The sequence below is a fragment of the Manihot esculenta genome, chromosome 7 (assembly GCF_001659605.2).
Source record: "Manihot esculenta cultivar AM560-2 chromosome 7, M.esculenta_v8, whole genome shotgun sequence".
NCBI classification, from domain to species: domain Eukaryota; kingdom Viridiplantae; phylum Streptophyta; class Magnoliopsida; order Malpighiales; family Euphorbiaceae; genus Manihot; species Manihot esculenta.
The window spans coordinates 33,460,158-33,482,931 of NC_035167.2; the positions used below are offsets into that span (position 1 = coordinate 33,460,158).

The following is a 22,774-nucleotide window of genomic DNA, read 5'->3' on the forward strand; positions in this document are numbered from 1 at the left end:
TAGAGATATATAGAGAGAGAGAGAATGGAAGAGACATGAGACTAGTTAGGATTACAAAGTAGGACTGGAAATCTTCGGAGGTCTTTAAAAATATTAGTTATTCTCAATATTTATTCTAAATTTGGATTTAGTAAGAAGGAAAGTAATTATATATATAGTATGTTTGCTTGGAAAGATTTGAAGTTATGGTAATTAATTATTTATGGGTTTTTAATATTAATATTTGCAAAAACGATGGAGCCAATTGGGAAAAAATGGCAATGCAACACATGGTAATATTTTTAATTCCTTGGTTTCGGGGACGTTTAGAGATGAAATATTTATTCTAAATTAGGATTTAGTAAGAAGGAAAGTATTATATATATATAGTCATGTTTGCTTGGAAAGATTTGAAGTTATAGTAATTAATTATTTATGGGTTTTTAATATTAATATTTGCAAAAAAAGATGGAGCCAATTGGGAAAAAATGGCAATGCAACACATTATAATATTTTTAATTCCTTGGTTTCGGGGATGTTCAGAGATATGAAATATTTATTTTGAATTTGGATTTAGTACGAAGGAAAGTAATTATATATAGTCAAGTTTGCTTGGAAAGATTTGAAGTTATGGTAATTAATTATTTATGGGTTTTTAATAATAATATTTGCAAAAAAGATGTAGCCAATTGGGAAAAAAATGGCAATGCACACATGATAATATTTTTAATTCTTTGATTTTGGGATGTTCAGAGATATGAAATATTTATTCTAAATATAGATTTAGTAAGAAGGAAAGAAATTATATATACAGTCAAGTTTGGTAGGAAAGATTTGAAGTTATGTTAATTAATTATTTATGGATTTTTAATATTAATATTTGCAAAAAAGATGGAGCCAATTGGGAAAAAATGGCAGTGCAGTACATGGTAATATTTTTAATTCCTTGATTTCGAATATTTTTTGATTTCGGGGATGTTTAGAGATATGACTAGTGGCCATTGGGGTACACTGAGATCTGCCAATCCCTAAATAATTTTTCTCTGATAAAGTGAAGAGCAGCTAGTGTGGAGAACTCCAATAAATTCTGCTTACCACTATGGAACTTAATTGCCTGTGCCATATGTATGAGCAAATGCAATTCTGCTTACCACTATGGAACTTAATTGCCTGTGCCATATGTATGAGCAAATGCATGTGCAGTAACAACTCCGAAATCATTATTGAAATTTTAATATCATTTGTAGAATAAAAGATGTCATAGGGTGACAATGGTTTTTTCCCGCCATTTCCATCTTAGTAAGGAAAAAAAAAGTATTTTTTAGTGTATATGGTATAAGAAAATTAATTAACTTTTTTAATTTTAAAAAATATATTAAAATATTTTTAATATTTTTTAAAAAATAATAATTATTTTTTATTAATTTTAAGGTTAAATATTATAAAAAAATTTAAAATGTTATGAATATAAAAAATTAATTAATAAACTTTTTAAATATCTAAAATATTAATTAATAAATTTTTAAAATTATAAAAATTAAATAGTAAAATATTTAATGAATAAAATTAACCTAATGATTTACTAATAAATTTTTTAAAATATTTAAAACATTTTAATATATTTTTTAAAATTAAATTTTTTTATAAAAATTAAGTAATAATTTTTTCTTAAAATAATATATACTTAATATTTTGATTCAGTGATTAAAAAAATAAATTATAAAAAATTATCTTTTATATTCAACTAATCACTAACATAAAAAATGGGAATTATCAGTATGAACTCACATTTAATTCTCTTAATTATGTTTCCAGAATTCAAAAACAAACTTCAAGGGAAGATTTTTGAGTCATCTATATCTACTAGTGTTTCTACTAACTCTAATTTATCTGCATCATTCTTTCTTATAATAATATTATTTACTTTTCTTTTCTGTAAATAATCCATGATAATAGGGTAAGAGTTCCAAAACACTATCTTTTATATTGTTTATGAAAATGTTTGATGTTTTAAAGTTGGTGTTGAAAGTTACATATGATATAAAATAGCTTGTTTAGATAAGTCGTAGAAGAAGGAGGAAAAAATTTCACAAAAATATTTAATATAAAACTTTATTTTAAATATGAATTAATTTAGAGAGATATTTTGAAAATCTAAAATTGATTAAATAATATTCAAAATTATGAGAATAGAAGAGTATTATAAATCACACACTTGTTATCTTCTAACATATTTATTTTTTATTTATTCAAAATTTATCCCCAAATCCTATTCCTTTCTTTCTTACTTATTCTTGCTTTTTTTTTTTTGTTTTTTGCCTTACTTGCTCAATTCTCTAATTACAATTCTTATGGAAAATCACTTGCTTAATTCTTTAATTACAATTTTTATGGAAAATCGCATAATTGTTGTTTGTACATCCATCTAACAATATGAATGGATTTGTAAACCTATCCTTGCGAGCTAGTTTTGAAGCGGAGTCGCACTATAGCTTTTCTACAAGCTGGGTGCCTGCACCTCTCTAGAAGTATCTATCCAGTAATGAGGGGAAGTAGCGTACTGATGAAAAGAAACATCCAGTGACGGAGACCCAACACTGAAAAGATTCTCCAAACTCGATCAGATAGACTTCAGTGTTTCTCCTTGGAACAAACTGATTAAACTGGAGAGACTTACATATCCAGTTGGCTCTTGCTGGTTCTGGATGCAGAGCAATGGAAGTCCTTCCAGTGCAGACCGAAAATATGAATTTATTCAATTGTCTTTCATAGGATAATAAACTTATGGGAGGTTGGGCACTTCTCATTCAAAGCTCCAGAAGAGGTGCTGGATAATAGATCTCTCTATATTCATATGCACATAAATCATCAATAAGGAACAGAGGTGGCAGATCCATCAGGTTAGCTACTCCAATAAGACGTAATATCCCTGCATTCCTGCAAAATATGCAGTATGTTGTCCAAGGCTCCTTTGCTTTTCACTTTAACGTTTGTTTTGCAAGGGTAGATACATCCAACAATTGAAATTTTAAACAATGGTGGACATGTTAGTATATTCTTAGCCTATCCAATTGTCTCCTGACTTACATGATAATCAAAAGATTCATTGCCCAGGTTAGAAAAGTGAACCATGTTGAAGAGCAAGCACGAACCTTTCATTTTATTCCTCTTCTAGAGGCAATATCAGAAGCATTTTGAAGCCATGACTGATATATTTGACCTGGAATCATGGTTTCTTCATGATTCATTGTGCGAGTTGCATGTCTTCTTTTTTGCCATTTATTAAGCCCTTGACCCCATAGATCCTGTTTCAACCCCTCTTTCAAGATCAGATAAACTTTTATCGTCTTTTGTTAAGCTAACATGATCATACATAAGAGCTTCTTTAATTAAATTACTTTACCTGTCTGCTTGCCTTGCATTCATCAGATGGTTGATTGACTTATTTTTCTAGATAGCCTTCAATTTCAACAGCTGCGTAAGGCAATATTAATGTTAATATATGTACACAGCTAGACGTTTTCTTAGTGAAAGTTCACAAGTGTTCGCTCTATCAGTCAAGGCTTCAGACTAAATGCTAGAATGACTACATAATATTTCGGTTCATTAAAATGAAGAAGGAATATGATCAAATTGTTCTGTAATTATTAATATACACCACTGTATGTCATCATCAAATGGAAAACCCTTATATGATTCAGTAGTAAGGAATTCACTACAAACATTTAAGAATCTTATTTTTGGAAAAAACAAATACATTAACAAAAGTTTCACACGCCGGTCCAGAAAAGACAAATAAATAAATAAAAACATATAATGGATTTTTTTTTGAGATTGCAATATATAATGGAAATTGGTGAAAGAAAAAAAGGCTGCATTAGATAATTGCATATCCCTGTTGGAAAGCTAATTGCATAACCCTGTTGGAAAGCTAATTGCATAACCTTGTTGGAAAAAGAAAAAAAATGTAAAAGATTGTTTAGAATATCATGAAGATAAAAGAGAGAGAAACAAAAAAAAAACATCTTGAAATGCGCACATATCATGTTACTGACATCGGAGTTTCATTCTGTCACAGTTAGGAGGGTATGGGAGTAGGTTGGATCTTCATATGATCTCCAGAAGTGAAGTTTGGTTGTGTCTCCTCAAAGCTATCATAGATAATACACAAATCAACACGTTCAAACAATTTGATGTTCTTGGCATTAGCTGAGAGAACAACAATGGTTAGCTTAACGGAAAAGTTGCACACGTTCAAAACAATTTCCTGCGAAGGATTTGTTTGTTTAACATAATAGCTTAGATCACATGTAGAAAGCGAAATTTATGTTCATATTAATTTACCAATTGCAAAATGGGCTGCTCTTTGGAAACTAATCATGGCGTTTGTATCAGTCCCTTGGTTATCGGGCAGAGTTACAGACTCCTTCCAGCGAACAAACACACCAATTAATAAAAAACGAAACGGTCAAACACGTGTGATTGGATTGGATTGTGTTGAATCCCACGTAGGTTGTGGAAATTTATGTTTATATTAATTTACCAATTGCAAAATGGGCTGCTCTTTGGAAACTAATCATGGCGTTTGTATCAGTCCCTTGGTTATCGGGCAGAGTTACAGACTCCTTTCAGCGAACAAATCACACCAATTAATACAAAACGAAACGGTCAAACACGTGTGATTGGATTGGATTGATTATTTCTTAAGGACGGTTTATGGTATTAATTAAATATTTGATTATTTGTGTGATTTGATATTAAATTGGTTTGGTGGAATTGGTGACTTCTTTTGATGTTGGCCTTCAATTTTTCTACCCATTCTTATACTTCATTACCTCTTTCTTTTTAATTTTCATGTATAATTAAAATTTTATTTTATTTAAATTAAATAATTAGTAGTAATAAATATATTATCATTCAAATCCAACATGCATAACATAATAAAAAAAATATTTAAAAATCAACAATGGATGTTGGAGTAGAGTTGGTCTCTTCTTTAAATGGCTTTAACCCTACTCTTCCCTTGGCCTCCATATTTGCTTTACTTATGAAAAATATGTTACTCCCACCACATGCCCCCATCACATTTTTCTTTAAATAAAAGGAAATTCCCTTTTTTTTCCAATTATACTTTTAATTTTTAATTTTATTAAAATTTAATATATTTATTAATCGATTGTAAAAATTATAAATGATAGATAATTAAAAAAACATAGAGAGAATATAATATAGTGTTTCGTACAAAGGATTATGAGAATTTCATGAAATTATAAAAGCAAATGATTGATTCATTTGCCATAATATATCCATGTGGTTCGCACATGTTCATCATTGTTTTTCCGTCTTATGGGACTTCCATTGAATAAGATCTCTCCAAAGTCTGATCTGGTTAAAATCTAAATTTTAAATTTGATGAATAATGAAATGAATTAAGATAGTTCAAGTTTTAAATAATTTAATGACTATTTTAGTTTTGATTTTAGACTAATTTAATTTTGATATGGTAAAAAAAATTGAATTTAATATATTATTTTATAAAATGAAAAAAGTGAGATAGATGATGTGTGTGTACAACCATTTAAATGTTAAATCTGTAATTTATCAAAATAGATAAGTGTAAGTGTAAAAATATATACCTTAAACTCTATATTTACTTAGTTGGTATATTATAAAAAAAAATAAAATTGATTAGATAATCTTAAATCCAACTAGTAATAGATAAAAAATTTTACATATATAAACATAATAGAGATTTACTATATAATATCTTTTAACGATAATTTAAGTGTCATAAGAGATTTGACCAGTTATAAAAGGACGATGTCATTCTGAAAACGGATCATCACATTGAACAGATCTTTTATCATAGGTGGACTCAATTGATCAAGAATCACGAATCATTAGAATCTTGTTATATAACTCTATCTTATATATACTGACACTCTACGAATCATTAGAATCTTTTTATTTTTAGTAAATATGATTAAAAATTGAACTTAAAATATAAAAATATTTTTAATTAGTCCTTATAATTATTTATATTTTCAATAATAAAAAAAATAAATAAAGTATGTTGCTTATGTTAGCAAAGTTGAAATTTGGAAAATTAATATTGAATGTTTTGTTCTAATTTTTATTCTCTTATACCTCATAATGTACACTTGTATGAATTTTCATGTCTTCTACATCATTCTTTTTATTTATTTATTTATTGGGATAAATTAGGAACATTGGCTAAAGCAAACAATTTTCAACATATAGGAAATTTCAGTTATTTTATTTTTTAATTTTTGCAGAAGGAAAAGGAAAATATTCTATATTTTAAACGTGTTATTTTAATTTAGAAAAATTTAATTTAAAATATAAAAAAACTTTTAGATTTTTAATACTTTTAAAGATTAAATTATTTAAAATCGCATTTTAAAAATAATAGTGTCTTAAAGTTTAGAGTTATAATAGTCACGCTTCTACGATTTGAAAAACTCATTAGTATTCTGTCATTGAACACTATCATTAATTTAAAAAAACTAATGTGTCTATTAAAAATTGAATTGATGTGAAGTGGTTGATGTTTATACACAGTGACTTTACGAGAAAACTACAGTAACTTTAACACTTAAGTTAGTAAACTGATAAAATAACCGAATATAATAAATTAGTTATAGATGTGTAAGAATGTGTATCTTAATTGTGCACACATCAACTTTTATTAATTATCAAATTTCTTATGAATCTGACTGATATTGACTAATTGATAAGAAATCTTAATTTGAATCTATTGAATTATATCCGCGATCAATAATTTTTCATAAAACTTGATACAAACCAAACAAGAAACGAATAAAATAAATAATAATATATATCATCATCATTTGATTTGGTACCTCGTCAAACAGATTTGTGGATCCACAAAACAAAATTTGTCAAAAAAATTACGGAGAAATTGGTTTTGATCCTAATTCAAGAGTAGAACTTATACACGACAGTCATTTATAATTTATTTTCATTTATATTACACAATTACATATTTATGCAACAATAAAAAAAATATTACACAATTAAAATCATATTAATCATGCTTATTGTTTTTTCAATTATTATAATGCTTTTTTATGTTTTGTGATAATTTCTGATTTTTTCGTCCTGCTTAAAATCTTTAAAAAAATGTTATACCAATATATATATATAATTGAGTTCTAATAATACTTTATGATAATAACTGACTTTCATGATTTTATAAATTATGAAATAATTAAATTAAATAGAAGTGGGAAAACTATAAGATGATGAATTTATTTGATATGGAGTGAATTTAAAGATAAATTTTGATTTTTTTTTCTGAGTATCATTGCTTTAAAAAAATAATTTAATTTTAAAATAGTATTTAATAACTAGTCAAATGATAATATATTTATAAATTATAACTTGATTATTATATTAGTAATTATATTATTTTAGTAATGTACACCTTTAAATAAAAAAATCAAAATAAAATTATAATAGCGATAATAATAATATAAAAAAATCAATTTTTTTTAATGTGCTATAATGCTAAGGTTTTTTTTTAACAATATAATAATTTTATTTTTTATGGTAGAAATTAGTTAATTACAGTATTAAGAGAGTGAGTCTAACCCAATAAACTAAAATACAATAATAGGTTATTATATAAAATGACCAACAAATACAGCCTCAAACGATTTAGAGGCCCACCATTGGAAAAATGCAAAAGCAGGTTCATAATCCGCAGCAGTCCACAGCCAAGAGGCAACCAACCCAACCACACGATTCTGTCAAAATACCTCTCATCGCTATATTCGATGAGCAATAGAGCATCCATGACCGATGTCTATCAAACCAACAAGCAATCAACTAGAGGGCGATAAGAATATCATAACAATCATGCATACTAAACAAAACAAGGAAATTCACGGAAGAACTCTCAAAGGTTACATAAGCGGAAATGAAACAAATAAGGAAGCTATGCTGCAATTCTAGACGAACGTCGGTCTAAAAGAGCACGAGTCACTTGACGCATTTATGGGATCTCAAACCACCAATGTCAAACTAAATAAAATTTTATTGATTTTAAAAATGGAATCACTAATCCTTGAAAAAAAAAAAAAAGGAAAACCTTCGTTCGCAAGAGTATTGTGAATATAAAAAATAAATAAAAATAAACTAAAAAAATAAAATAAAGAACTCACACCGTCCTTCTGTCACAATTAGGCAAGAAAGATATAAAATATATTTTACTCAAAGAAAAAATAGAGACTACAACACAAAATCAAAATTAAAAGAAAAAAAATTATCTTTTTACTCTCTAAATATAATATAATTGATGAATTTATTTATTTATTTTTAATAGTCAATACTTATATTCATGAGATTTAATTATATTAAAATTAAATATTTCTTTGTAAAAAATTAATGATTTATATATAATCAAAGAAAAAATATTAAATATAATATCAAAACTACTCTTATCAATAATAAAATAGAACACTTTAAAAGTTTAAAAGTTTACATACTATTTTATTATTTAATACATACTATTTTATTATTTAATTTGTCCCTTTAAAAGGGACAAATTAAAGGGACACTTTAAAAGTTTACTAATTAATTTTAATAGTTAAGTATTATAAAAAAAATCTAAGGGACAAATTATTAAATTTTTTAATAATTTAATTGACCAACTAATAAATTTTTTGTGTTCTTTCCCGTGGCTGAGGTGCTTGGATGGGCACGTTTCCAGCTTGTATTTCAGCTTCTACATGTGCAGCAGGTGGTGCTGCCATTGCTGGATTTTCTGCCATAACCAGAAGTTCAGTTTCTAGTGCAAATTCAGTAGTAGTAGGTGCGTGATCAAGCATAAATTAGCCACATTTTTATTATCTTTTTTATTGTTTATTTACACATTTTTTAGTTTAATTTATGGTTTTTATCTTGTTTTTACAGAAAAGGAAGAAATTGGGAAATTGGAGAAAAAGTGCAGAAAATTGACAGAAAAGTGATTGGATCAGTGATTTGCCCAGTGATCTGCCCAGATCAAGCCAAAGCAGAAACCTGGAGGCAACAAGCAGAAGTGATATGGGCAGTGATTTGCCCAGGACACTCGAGGACACTGGCCAAATCACTCGCAGAAGACAGAGAGAACTGACTGGCAGAAACGTGATCAGGTCTGTGATTTGCCCAATCCCTTGAAGAAACTGGTCAAATCGCCGGGCAAATCACTTCGACAGCAGAAAATACAGCAGAGCGGAAAATTGTTCAGGAAACCGAATTTCAAGTTTTCAGAAGTCCAAATCCAACTCAATCACTACCAAAACAATTCCAAGAGCCACGAAAGAGTTTCTCACCTAAGGAATTCCAGTTGCAATTAAATTCAACATCAAAAGAGGAGTCACAAGCCAAATTAAAAAGGGAATTCAAAACCCTAGAAGGATGGAACTCTTCAACTATAAAAGGGCAACCTCCAAACCAGCAAAGGCATCTTCTGCTGAGGAATTGAACTCGCCAGAAACTCTCCAGCATCTTCCTCTTTCTTTTCTTTTCATCTTTTTGTGTATTTAGTCCACCATGAGTGGCTAAACTCCTTCTTTTCTAGTTGAAGTTGAGAATATTCAGATTTGTGATGAATTGGGAGGTTTAATACTCCATTGTTGAACTCTTGTTTGTTTCAATATTTATGCAAACTGATCTTTTCCATAATTATTACTTTGCTTTTAGAATCAATAAGGGCCCATTGCTTTTAAATTGCTTAAGTAATATTGTTTGAATGATTTAGGTCCGTAATTGCTTAGGTTGTTCAAATACACATTTAATCAAGTTGCATAATCTAAACTTGACCACGCGGTTGGCAAGGATAGAATTGGGTTTTTCTAAGTCTTAATGCAATCAACAGTTGTTCGATGCTATAATGCCCCAAGGACGTTCCTTGGCAACTTGTTGATTAGTGTTTGATTAGCGAACGTTTCCTAATCAAACTAGAACTAAGGAAGAATTTGGATTGTGAGAAGCGTCTTCCACAACCAAAACTGATTTATTGAAATCAAATAGGAGTCTTTAATAATCAATGATCAATTCTGAACAAACTGAATTAGACTCACACTTCAGCTAGAATCTCTTTCTCATTGAAATTCTCATCTATTTAAATTATTGCTTTCTTTTGCTATTTAATTTTAATCATCAAATCAAACCCCCATCTTTTAATTATTTGTTATTTACTCATCTTGGTTATTATTAGGAAGATCTTTAGTGTCAATTCCCTGTGGTTCGACCCTATTGCCACTATCTACAAGTTTATTGTTGATTGTTTAATAGGTTTATTTTTGACGGCTTCGACAACCGCTTATCAAAAATTGGCGCCGTTGCCGGGGAATTGATTTAAACTAACGTATTTTCCCTTTATGACCAGGTCTGGCCGTAAAGACACTCTTCTTTACGATCCGGAGATTGAAAAAACTGCCAAGAGCTTAAGGAAGCAAGCAAATTTGAGGAACCAAGCCTCAAGACCATCTTCATCAACAACACCATCTCACAGACCACCTACTGCCCCTGCTGAAGAAATTTCTGCACCAGCAGAAACTTCCATCACCGCACCTGCTACAGCAGAATTTTTACCAGAAACTGAATTTCTGGTCATGGCAGAAAATCCAGCAATGGCAGCACCACCTGCTGCACATGTAGAAGCTGAAATTCAAGCTGGAAACGTGCCCATTCAAGCACCTCAACAAAGGGAAAGAACTCTCGGAGAGTTAGCTGAACCAACAGGAGATCAAGCACCCTTATGCATTGAATATCCCCTATTGACAGCACCATTCGAGCTAAGGACAGGTCTGATTCATCTCCTTCCTAAATTCAGAGGCCTAGAAAATGAAGATCCTCACAAGCATTTGAAGGCATTCCACGTTGTGTGCTCAACTATGAGACCTCAAGGCATTCCAGAAGATGATATCAAGCTTAGAGCTTTCCCTTTTTCCCTTGAAGACTATGCCAAAGAATGGCTATTCTACTTGCCACCCGGATCTATCACATCATGGGCTGACATGGTAAGAGCATTCTTGAGAAAATTCTTTCCAACCTCAAAAGCCATTGGCATCCGTCGAGAAATAAGTGGCATAAAGCAAAAGCACTCTGAAGGCTTGTATGAGTACTGGGAGAGGTTCAAAAAGTTGTGCACAAGCTGCCCTCGGCATGATATTTCTGACCAATCTCTCATTGAGTACTTCTATGGAGGTTTGCTACCCTCGGAGAGAAAATTTATTGACGCAGCCTGTGGAGGAACAATTGAAAAAAAATCACCTCGAGAGATGAGGGACTTGATTTCCTCCATGGCTGCAGCTTCTCAACAATTTGGAGACCAAGAGCTGCCAACAAGGAATGTGAATGAGGTGAGTAATTCCTTTTTATCATCCCAACTTTCTGAACTCACCAATGCTGTCCGTAGCCTTGTTGTGAGTCAAACCCAACAAGTCCAGCAGATTCAGCAGCCCAAGACATGTGGAATATGTGCCAACAACCACCCAACTGATCTATGTCCTTCCCTTCAAGAGGAGGACCAGCAAGTCAATGCAGTTGGAGGCTTTAATGGGCAAAGAAGGTATGATCCCTATGCAAATACTTATAATCCAGGTTGGAGGGACCATCCAAATTTCAGTTATGCAAGGGGACAGCAATATCCAAGTTACCAGCAAAGAAACCAAGCGCAAGCTGCACCTCAGAATTCTAATACATCTCTTGAAGAGATTGTGAAAAATTTGGCAAATACTGTGCAGAATCTTGAGAAACAAATGGGGCAAATGGCTTCATCCTTAAACAAAATTGAATCACAAGGAAAGCTACCTTCCCAAACTGAGATAAATCCAAGACAAAATGTTAGCGCCATCATATTAAGGAGTGGAAAGGAGTTGCAAGACAATAGGGCTGAAAAATTGCAAAAACAGGGCATGGAAGAAATTCTGCCAGAAAGTGATCAGGGCAGTGATTTGCCCAGTTCACTAGTAGAAATTGACCCGATCGCTGGTCAAACTGAGCTGTCCAGTAGTGATCTGCCCAAACCACCAGAGAAGGCAGAAAGTGATTTGCCCAAATCACCAGAGAAGGCAGAATCCAGTCAAAGGCAGAAACAGCAACCAGCAGAAAAATTCAAGATACCTCCTCCCTTCCCAAAGAGATTTGCAAAGTCCCAAAAGGAGAAAGAGGAAAAAGAGATATTTGAGACACTCCGCAAAGTGGAAATCAACATTCCCCTACTTGATGCTGTAAAACAAATTCCAAGGTATGCCAAGTTTCTCAAAGAGCTATGCACCAACCGAAGGAAACTTGCTGAACGTGAAAAGGTAAGTGTGGGGGAGTGTGTTTCAGTTGTCATCCAAAGGAAACTACCAGTCAAATGCAAAGATAGAGGAATGTTTGCGGTTTCATGCAAAATAGGCAATGTGGGAATAAAGAAGGCCATGTGTGACCTTGGAGCTTTAATAAATGTCATGCCTCTGTCTATTTTTAACTTGTTAAATGCAGGTACACTCAAAGGCACCAGCATTATGATCCAATTGGCTGACCGATCCATTGTCTACCCCAAGGGAGTGCTAGAAGATGTGTTGGTACAAGTGGACCAATTAGTCTTTCCAGCAGATTTTTATGTTATTGACATGGAGGAAGACAAGAGCAACACCACCTCTGATATCTTACTTGGGAGACTATTCTTGAGCACAGCAAGAACAAAAATTAATGTGCATGATGGCACATTGACTATGGAGTTTGAAGGGGAAGTTATCAAATTTAATGTTTATGATGCCATGAAATTCCCCAATGATGTTTCTCATGTTTATGGACTTGATGTTATTGATAATTTAAGTCAAGAAGTTTTTGATTTTGATCAAGAAAACTTACTTTATGAAAGTCTTTGTAGGAAAGGAGAAGTGGACAGCAACATCTCTGAAGCAGACAAAACAGCAGACTGTTGTAACTTGCTGGATGTGGGCGATTTGCCCAGTGATTTGCCCAGAACACCAGAAAATCTGCTCAAATCACAGCTCAAATCAGACAGCAGGCAGACAGAAAACCAGCAGACAGAAAAGGCACCAGAACTGAAACCCTTGCCTAACCACCTCAAATATGCCTACTTGGGAGCTGGAAATACACTTCCAATAATCATCTCCAACCAGCTCAGCCAAGAAGAAGAGGAAAAGCTCCTAGATGTGTTGAGGAAACACAAGAAGGCAATTGGGTGGACATTGGAGGACATAAAGGGTATCTCACCCTCAACATGCATGCATCGGATACTTATGGAGGATGAGTGCAAACCTGTTCATGAGGCACAAAGAAGGCTGAATCCACCTATGATGGAGGTTGTAAAGAAGGAAATTGTGAAGCTCCTAGACATTGGGGTAATCTACCCCATTTCTGACAGTAAGTGGGTGAGTCCCATCCATGTGGTACCAAAGAAGACCGGGATTACCATAGTCCCTAATTCTGAAGGAGAGCTAGTACCCACTCGTGTACAAAATGGGTGGAGAGTTTGCATGGACTACAGGAAGCTCAACACAGCCACAAGGAAGGACCACTTTCCCTTGCCCTTCATGGACCAAATGCTTGAGAGACTTGCTGGAAAAAGCCATTACTGCCTCCTTGATGGATATTCTGGATTTTATCAAATCCCCGTTGCACCAGAAGACCAAGAGAAGACCACTTTCACATGCCCATTTGGCACATTCGCATTTAGGAGGATGCCCTTCGGTCTTTGCAATGCACCAGCCACCTTCCAAAGGTGCATGATGAGCATTTTTTCTGACTATGTGGAGAAAATCATTGAAGTCTTCATGGATGACTTTACGGTGTATGGCAACTCATTCCATGAATGCCTAGCCAACTTGGAGAAGATACTTCAAAGGTGTTTGGAGACAAACTTGGTTCTCAACTATGAGAAGTGCCACTTCATGGTCAGCCATGGCTTAATCTTAGGCCATATTGTTTCAGCAAAAGGGATTGAGGTGGACAAAGCCAAAATTGACACCATCAAAAATCTGCCCTACCCAACCAGCATTAGGGAGATTCGATCATTCCTTGGACATGCTGGTTTTTACAGGAGGTTTATCAAGGATTTTTCTAAAATAACTCAGCCTCTTTGCAGATTGTTACAGCAGGATGTACCATTCAACTTTGATGACAGCTACAAATCAGCCTTTGATTTGATCAAATCACTCCTAATTTCTGCCTCCGTCATCCAGCCACCTAATTGGACCCTTCCATTTGAGATCATGTGTGATGCCAGCAACTTTGCTATAGGTGCAGTATTGGGACAGCGCATAGGTAACTCTCCTCATGTCATTCACTATGCCTCACGCACCCTAGATGCTGCACAATGCAATTATTCCACCACGGAAAAAGAGTTGCTGGCTGTTGTGTTTGCATTGGAGAAGTTTAGACCCTACCTACTTGGTACAAAGGTGATTATATACTCAGATCATGCTGCACTAAGGTATTTAATCAAGAAAAAGGAGTCCAAACCTAGGCTGGTGAGATGGATATTGCTGTTACAAGAGTTTGACTTGGAGATCCGTGACAAGAAAGGCAAGGAGAACCTTGTGGCTGATCACCTCAGCAGAATTCTGACCGAGATGGAGACATGCCCCATCAATGAGACCTTCCCTGATGAGCACCTCTTTGCTGTCCAAGAAGAGGAACCATGGTATGCTGATATTGTTAACTTCCTTGCCATAGGTGATTTGCCCACTGATTTGCCCAAACACATAAGAGACAAGATCAAGAAGGAAGCAAGGTATTATGTGTGGGATGAGCCTTACCTATGGAAGCATTGTGCAGACCAAGTCATAAGGAGATGCATCCCAAATCATGAAATCACTTCTGTTCTGACTTTCTGCCACTCCTACAGCTGTGGAGGTCACTTTGGGCCACGCAAGACAGCCTTGAAAGTCCTTGAAAGTGGATTATTTTGGCCTAACATATTTAGAGATGCTTATTTATTTTGTAGGTCATGTGCAAGATGCCAACAAACGGGAAACCTTGGCAAAAGAAGTGAAATGCCACAAGCACCCATTATGGTGTGTGAAATCTTTGACATATGGGGCATTGACTTCATGGGACCATTCCCACCTTCCTTTGGCAACACCTACATACTACTTGCTGTGGATTATGTGTCTAAGTGGATTGAGGCCAAAGCAACAAGAGCTGATGATGCAAAAACAGTGGGTGATTTTGTAAAATCCCACATTTTCTCAAGATTTGGACTGCCCAAAGCCATAATCAGTGACCGAGGCACCCATTTTTGCAACAAGGTAGTAGAAACTCTCCTCAAAAAGCACCATGTCATCCATAGAACATCTACTGCCTATCATCCTCAAACAAATGGGCTGGCTGAAGTATCAAATAGGGAGATCAAGTCCATCTTGGAGAAAACGGTCTGCCCAAATCTCAAAGACTGGAGTACACGCCTCAATGATGCCTTATGGGCATATAGAACAGCATATAAAACTCCAATTGGGATGTCTCCATATAGGCTGATTTATGGGAAAGCATGCCATCTACCTGTGGAACTTGAACATAAAGCCTATTGGGCTGTGAAGAGCTGTAATCTTGATGAAAAAGAAGCTGGAGTTAACAGAAAATTACAGATTCAAGAGCTTGAGGAGATCCGGCGTGATGCCTATGAAGCTTCATGGGATTACAAAACAAAGACTAAAGCCTTCCATGATAAGAATATCTCCAGAAAACACTTCCAGGTTGGTGATAAAGTCTTGCTTTTTGATTCCAGATTCAAATTATTCCCTGAGAAGCTTCGGTCTAGGTGGATTGGACCATTCTTAGTTGAACATATCTATCCACATGGAGCTGTTGACATTAGGAGCTCACAAACTAGCAAAGTTTTCAAAGTTAATGGGCATCGTTTGAAGAGATTCTATGAAGGTTTTACTGTCCATGTTGTGGAGGAGGTTCCCTTGGATCCCCCTTCCCAAGACTGCTGAGCAAGACACTGAAGTCCAGCCCAAGACAGAAAACAGGGCGCTACTGGGAGGCAGCCCAGATGTAGTGATTTGCCCAGTGATTTGCCCACTGCTTGCCCAAAACACCGGGCAAATCGACTGAATGTACCATAATCACAAGTGATCAGGGTAGTGATTTGCCCAGTTGCCAAGATAAAGTAACCAGATCACCGGTCCCATCGCAAAACCAAGCACATCATCAGCAAAGGGCGTGAACAGTACCAGCCCAGCAACTGCAAAGGAGAAGCGATCTGGCCAAGTGATTTGCCCACTGCTTACCCAAATCACTGGTCAAATCACCCTGTCAAGAATCCAGAGGGCCAGCAATAAATGATCAGGGCAGATCACATACCCTAATTACTTTAAATAGTCTTTTCTTTTATTTTTAATTTTTACGCTAAACTACTGTTTTTATCTCTTCTACTTCTTCAAGCTTTCCCCTCTCCGACCACCACTCACCCACCGGCGAACTCAAGACCACCATGGTCCGAATCAAGATGAAGGCCACCGGCGGACCGTTCATGTGGAAGAAACTAGGGCTGCCGAAACCCATCCCCTATGACAGTGACGATGAAGCGTGGGATACCACTCCACCAGCCACCACCAGCACCGAAACGCCACCGGCTACTGAACCAGCGACCGGACGCACCGACTCACTGGCCGCCCAGACATATCGCCGGAAAAAGAAACGGCAAAGAACGCCGCCACCACCATCCACAATAGACCCGAAGACAAACCCTGCGGGCGAAATGCTACCTGAAGCCCCCACTCCCACCGGCCACAGCCAGAAACGGCCAAGAACACAGTCGCCACCAAGATCAGAGCTGGAACCCACCATTGCCATACATCCCGCAGGACTTAAAGAAAGTGGTACGCCCATTGATTCCACCAACGCTGTGCCCACTGATGCGCCCACGGACTTGCCAAGCGCTATGCCCAGCGATGTGCCTAGCGATGCGCCTACTGATTTCACCAGCGCTATGCCCATCGATGTGCCCACCGATGCGCCCGTGGACTTACCAAGTGATGTGCCTAGCGATGTGCCTAGCGACACACTCAGTGATATGCCCAGCAATTTGCCCAGCGATTTGCCCAGGCCAGCATACCCAGATCACATCGTCAAATCACTGACATTCAACAAAATTTCTGAGCGCACCAGGCTGCTTAAAGTTTCATCCCTACCATATCACCCAGGTAAATATATCCACCATGCCACCCTTGGAGCACTGAGACTCCATTCCCAGGTACGTTCTCTAATTTCTGCTATTGGCTGGGACACCTTTTTCCTCCTGCGCATGCCCTCCTTCCTTGAACTCACACATGAGTTCTTCACCACGTTCTATTTTGATAAACCTGCCATGCATAACATACACACACCAGGCACTATTGGATTTAGGTTATTGGGGAAGCGATTTCGCTTATCCCTGCAGGAATTCGGCATAGCCATGGGCTGTGAATGCCCTCAGTCCACCTGGGACTTCCCTGCTGAGTTTGATCCAAGCTCTGTGTACTTGGAATTAAGTGACAATCCACCAGACTCCTACTCACCAACAAGGTCCAAGGACCTTTACCTCAAGAACCCCAGCCTGAAATACCTCCACAGATTCCTGGCTTACACATTTTCTGGGAGGAAGGATGCCTCCAACATCCTGACCAGAACTGAGTTATATATTCTTTGGTGTATGCACACACATAGGAAAATACATCTGGGATACTGGGTTGCCACCCAACTATCTAGCATCATTCAGTATAACAGGCCACTGATTTTTGGCCCCTTGATCACTGCCATTGCAGTGAATCTCAAATTATTGCACCCAGCATATACTGACCTTTCCCCCACCCCCAAAACAACCCCCTTGGACCTACGCACATTGGATGATATGGGGTTGCTTTGTAAGGTGGGGGATGTTTTTTCCATTGCACCTGCAGGTCCAGTAACGCCACGCCATGAGCGTGTTTTCAGAAGGAAGAAAGCCACCATAAGCACCACCACCCAGCAGCCAGCCACTATAGCAGATACTGCAGATGAGGCAACACAAGTAATAGGACAAGAACCAGCAAATGAGCCACCTCCAGCAGCCCCCCAGCAGGATGCTCCTCAGCCACCTAAAGACGAAGCCCCCAACCAGACAGTAGAGGCTCGTCTCAGAAGGATTGAAGATCGAATGCAAAGGATGGAGCACTTGTTGGACCTGCTGGTGGACCATTTTCTGCCCCAGCACCGTGACAGATAGCGATCTGCCCAGTGATTTGCCCAGTGCTTGCCCAAGTCACTGGTCAAATCACTCACAGGCCAGGGAGTCCCTTTCCCTTTTCTCCTTCATTTTTTCTATATGTTTCTTCACACATTGAGGACAATATGTGGGATAGGTGTGGGGGTACTGGAGAGTATTTATTCATTGATTACACCATCTTTTTGCTTCTTGTTGTTTCTTTTTGTTTCTTTTTGCATTGTTCCTACCCCTTTTTGCACACACCAGAATTTTTTTTCACACTCCTAGCACACACACACAGAATTTTGTAGCTAATTGCTCTACTCAACATAGATAACAAAGTTGAAAGAGTGCCCTTATCTCATGACCCCATTGATTTGCCACCCCTTTAAGCCTAAATTGAATCATTCACAGTATGTTACCTTCACTTAGGGAGTTTTTCTCTTGAATTGAATCCTTAAATGTGCTAAGGTCAAGGGAAATAAAAATACAAATACATGCAAAAACAAAGCTAGTGTAACTCCCTATGAGCTGATTTGCCCAAATTATCATGAAAAACCAGCACAAAGCACAAATCACAAACTTGTTCCAATGGTCTAAGACTATGAACTGAGCCTAATAGCCACTTGGAGAAGTAACTGACTGAGTAACCGGGGGTGTATCACCCATGTACACAATCGCGTAAAAAGGTCAGTAACTTTTCAAGCGAATAAGTTTCGATGGTCTAGACTATGAACAGAGCTAGTAGCCACTTGAACAAGTGACTAACTGAGTAACCGGGGGTGTATCACTGATCAAGCATAATTTAGCCACATTTTTATCATAATTATTGTTGCTTATTTACACATTTTTTAGTTTAATTTATGGTTTCTATCTTATTTTTACAGAAAAGGAAAGAATTGGAAAATTGGAGAAAAAGTGCAGAAAATTGACAGAAAAGTGATTGGGTCAGTGATTTGCCCAGTGATCTGCCCAGTTCAAGCTGAAGCAGAAACCTGGAGGCAACAGGCAGAAGTGATATGGGCAGTGATTTGCCCAGGACACTCGAGGACACTGGCCAAATCACTCGCAGAAGTCAGAGAGAACTGACTGGCAGAAACGTGATCAGGTCTGTGATTTGCCCAATCCCTTGAAGAAACTGGTCAAATCGCCGGGCAAATCACTTCGACAGCAGAAAATACAGCAGAGCGGGAAATTGTTCAGGAAACCGAATTTCAAGTTTTCAGAAGTCCAAATCCAACTCAATCACTACCAAAACAATTCCAAGACCCACGAAAGAGTTTCTCACCTAAGGAATTCCAGTTGCAATTAAATTCAACATCAAAAGAGGAGTCACAAGCCAAATTAAAAAGGGATTTCAAAACCCTAGAAGGATGAAACTCTTCAACTATAAAAGGGCAACCTCCAAACCAGCAAAGATCCTCTGATCAGCAACTCAACTCGCCAGAAACTCTCCAGCATCTTCCCTTTTCTTTTCTTTTTCATCTTTTTGTGTATTTAGTCCACCATGAGTGGCTAAACTCCTTATTTTCTAGTTGAAGTTGAGAATATTCAGATTTGTGATGAATTGGGAGGTTTAATACTCCATTGTTGAACTCTTGTTTGTTTCAATATTTATGCAATCTGACCTTTTCTATAAATATTACTTGCTTTTAGAATCAATAAGGGCCCATTGCTTTTAAATTGCTTAGGTAATATTGTTTGAATGGTTTAGGTCCGTAATTGCTTAGGTTGTTCAAATACACTTTTAATCAGGTTGCATAATCTAAACTTGACCACGCGGTTGGCAAGGATAGAATTGGGTTTCTCTAAGTCTTAATGCAATCAACAGTTGTTCGATGCTACAATGCCCCAAGGACGTTCCTTGGCAACTTGTTGATTAGTGTTTGATTAGCGAACGTTTCCTAATCAAACTAGAACTAAGGAGGAATTTGGTTGTGAGAAGCGTCTTCCATAACCAAAACTAATTTATTCAAATCAAATAGGAGTCTTTAGTAAATCAATGATCAATTCTAAACAAACTGAATAAGACTCACACTTCAGCTAGAATCTCTTTCTTATTGGAACTTCTCATCTATTTAAGTTATTGCTTTCTTTTGCCATTAATTCATTATCATCAAAACAAACCCCCCTCTTTTACTTATTTGTTTTTACTTGCCTTAGTTATTATTAGGAGAATCTTTAGTGTCAATTCCCTGTGGTTCGACCCTATTGCCACTATCTGCAAATTTATTTGTTGATTGATAATAGGTTTATTTTTTACGGCTTCGACAACCGCCTATCAAAAATTGGCGCCGTTGCCGGGGAATTGATTTAAACTAACGTATTTTCCTTTTATGATCAGGGCTGATCGTAAAGAAGCTCTTCTTTACGATCCTGAAATTGAACGCACTGCCAAGACCTTACAAGCATGGCTACGGTAAGTATGTCTTTTCTCTCTTCTCAAATTTCTGAACTAACCTCTATTGTGAGAAATTATAGTCAAGCTCGACAAGTTCAACAACTTCAACAAGCACATGCATTTGAAGGATTCTATGGACAGCCAAGACATAATCCCTACCTTGACACATACAATACAGGTTGGGGAGACAATCTGAGCTATGGCTATGCTAGGACAGACCACTACCATGACTACCAAAGAGATCTGCAATATAATCCAGGTTGGAGGGACCATCCAAATTTCGGTTATGCAAGGGGAAATCAATATCCAAGCTACCAGTAAAGGAATCAAGCTCAAGCTGCACCTCAGAATTCCAATGCATCTCTTGAAGAGATTGTGAAAAATTTGGCAAATACTGTGCAGAATCTTGAGAAACAAATGGGGCAAATGGCTTCATCCTTGAACAAAATTGAATCACAAGGAAAGCTACCTTCCCAAACTGAGATAAATCCAAGACAAAATGTTAGTGTCATCACATTGAGGAGTGGAAAGGAGTTGCAAGACAATAGGGCTGAAAAATTGCAAAAACAGACCATGGAAGAAATTCTGCCAGAAAGTGATCAGGGCAGTGATTTGCCCAGTTCACTAGTAGAAACTGACCCGATCGCTGGTCAAACTGAGCTGTCCAGCAGGGATCTGCCCAAACCACCAGAGAAGGCAGAAAGTGATTTGCCCAAATCAACAGACCAGGCAGAATCAAGTCAAAGGCAGAAACAGCAACCTATGGAGAAATTCAAGGTACCTCCTCCCTTCCCAAAGAGATTTGCAAGGTCCCAAAAGGAGAAAGAGGAAAAAGAGATATTGGAGACACTTCGCAAAGTGGAAATTAACATTCCCCTACTTGATGCTATCAAACAAATACCAAGGTATGCTAAATTTCTCAAAGAGCTATGCACCAATAGGAGGAAACTTGCTGAACATAAAAAGGTAAGTGTGGGGGAGTGTGTTTCAGCTGTAATCCAAAGGAAACTTCCAACCAAATGCAAGGATAGAGGAATGTTTGCCATTTCATGCAAGATAGGCAATGTGGGGATAAAGAAAGCCATGTGTGACCTTGGAGCTTCAATTAATGTTATGCCCCTTTCTATTTTTAACTTGTTAAATGCAGGTACACTCAAGGGCACCAGCATTGTGATCCAATTGGCTGACCGATCCATTGTCCACCCCAAGGGAGTGCTTGAAGATGTGTTGGTGCAAGTGGACCAACTAGTCTTCCCAGCTGATTTTTATGTGATTGACATGGAGGAGGATAAGGGCAACATCACCTCTGATATCTTACTTGGGAGACCATTCTTGAGCACAGCAAGAACAAAAATTGATGTGCATGATGGCACATTGACCATGGAGTTTGAAGGGGAAATTATAAAATTTAATGTTTATGATGCAATGAAATTCCCCAATGATGTTTCTCCTGTTTATGGCCTTGATGTTATTGATGATTTAAGTCAAGAAATTTTTGATTTTGATCAAGAAAATTTACTTTATGATGGTCTTTGCAGGAGAGGAGAAGTGGACAGCAACATCATTGAAACAGAAAAAACAGCAGACTGCTGTAACTTGCTGGATGTGGGCGATTTGCCCAGTGATTTGCCCAGAACACCAGAAAATCTGCTCAAATCACAGCCCAAATCAGACAGCAAACAGCAGAAATCAGCACAGACATCAACTGCACCAGAACTGAAACCATTGCCTAGCCACCTCAAATATGACTACTTGGGAGCTGGAAATACACTTCCAGTCATTATTTCCAACCAGCTCAACCAAGAAGAAGAAGAAAAGCTCCTTGATGTGTTAAGGAAGCACAAAAAAGCAATTGGGTGGACCTTGGAGGACATAAAAGGCACTTCAAGACCATTCGGTGGAGGCTCATCTCACCAGAATCAGAGACAGGATGCAGCACATGGAGCACCTGTTGGACCTGCTGGTGGACCATTTTCTGCCCCAGCGCCATGACAGATAGCGATTTGCCCAGTGATTTGCCCGGTGCTTGCCCAAGTCACTGGTCAAATCACCCCCAGGCCAGGAAGTCCCTTTCCCTTTCCTTCTTAAATTTTTCCTTTATATATTTTACATTGGGGACAATGTTGGGACTAGGTGTGGGGGTACTGTTAGGTTCTTTTTGCATTGATTATATTATC

General features: G+C 36.6%; 1 protein-coding gene across 1 annotated transcript; it reads left to right on the forward strand.

The window, feature by feature from the left end:
- Nucleotides 1–16,504: 16,504 nt before the first annotated feature.
- On the forward strand, nucleotides 16,505–17,747 carry LOC122724011 (cell surface glycoprotein 1-like). Its single transcript, XM_043958174.1, has 2 exons — nucleotides 16,505–17,177; nucleotides 17,680–17,747. Exons 1-2 carry the CDS (start codon nucleotides 16,505–16,507, stop codon nucleotides 17,745–17,747), a joined length of 741 nt encoding a protein of 246 aa, XP_043814109.1.
- The last annotated feature ends 5,027 nt before the right edge of the window (nucleotides 17,748–22,774 follow it).

Excerpts from the sequence above, each read along its gene's own strand:
- LOC122724011 (XM_043958174.1), top strand. The coding sequence starts at position 16,505 with ATGTGGAAGAAACTAGGGCTGCCGAAACCCATCCCCTATGACAGTGAC. Across the intron at positions 17,178-17,679 it reads ATCCCTACCATATCACCCAG|GAAAATACATCTGGGATACT; the intron begins GTAAATATATCC and ends GCACACACATAG.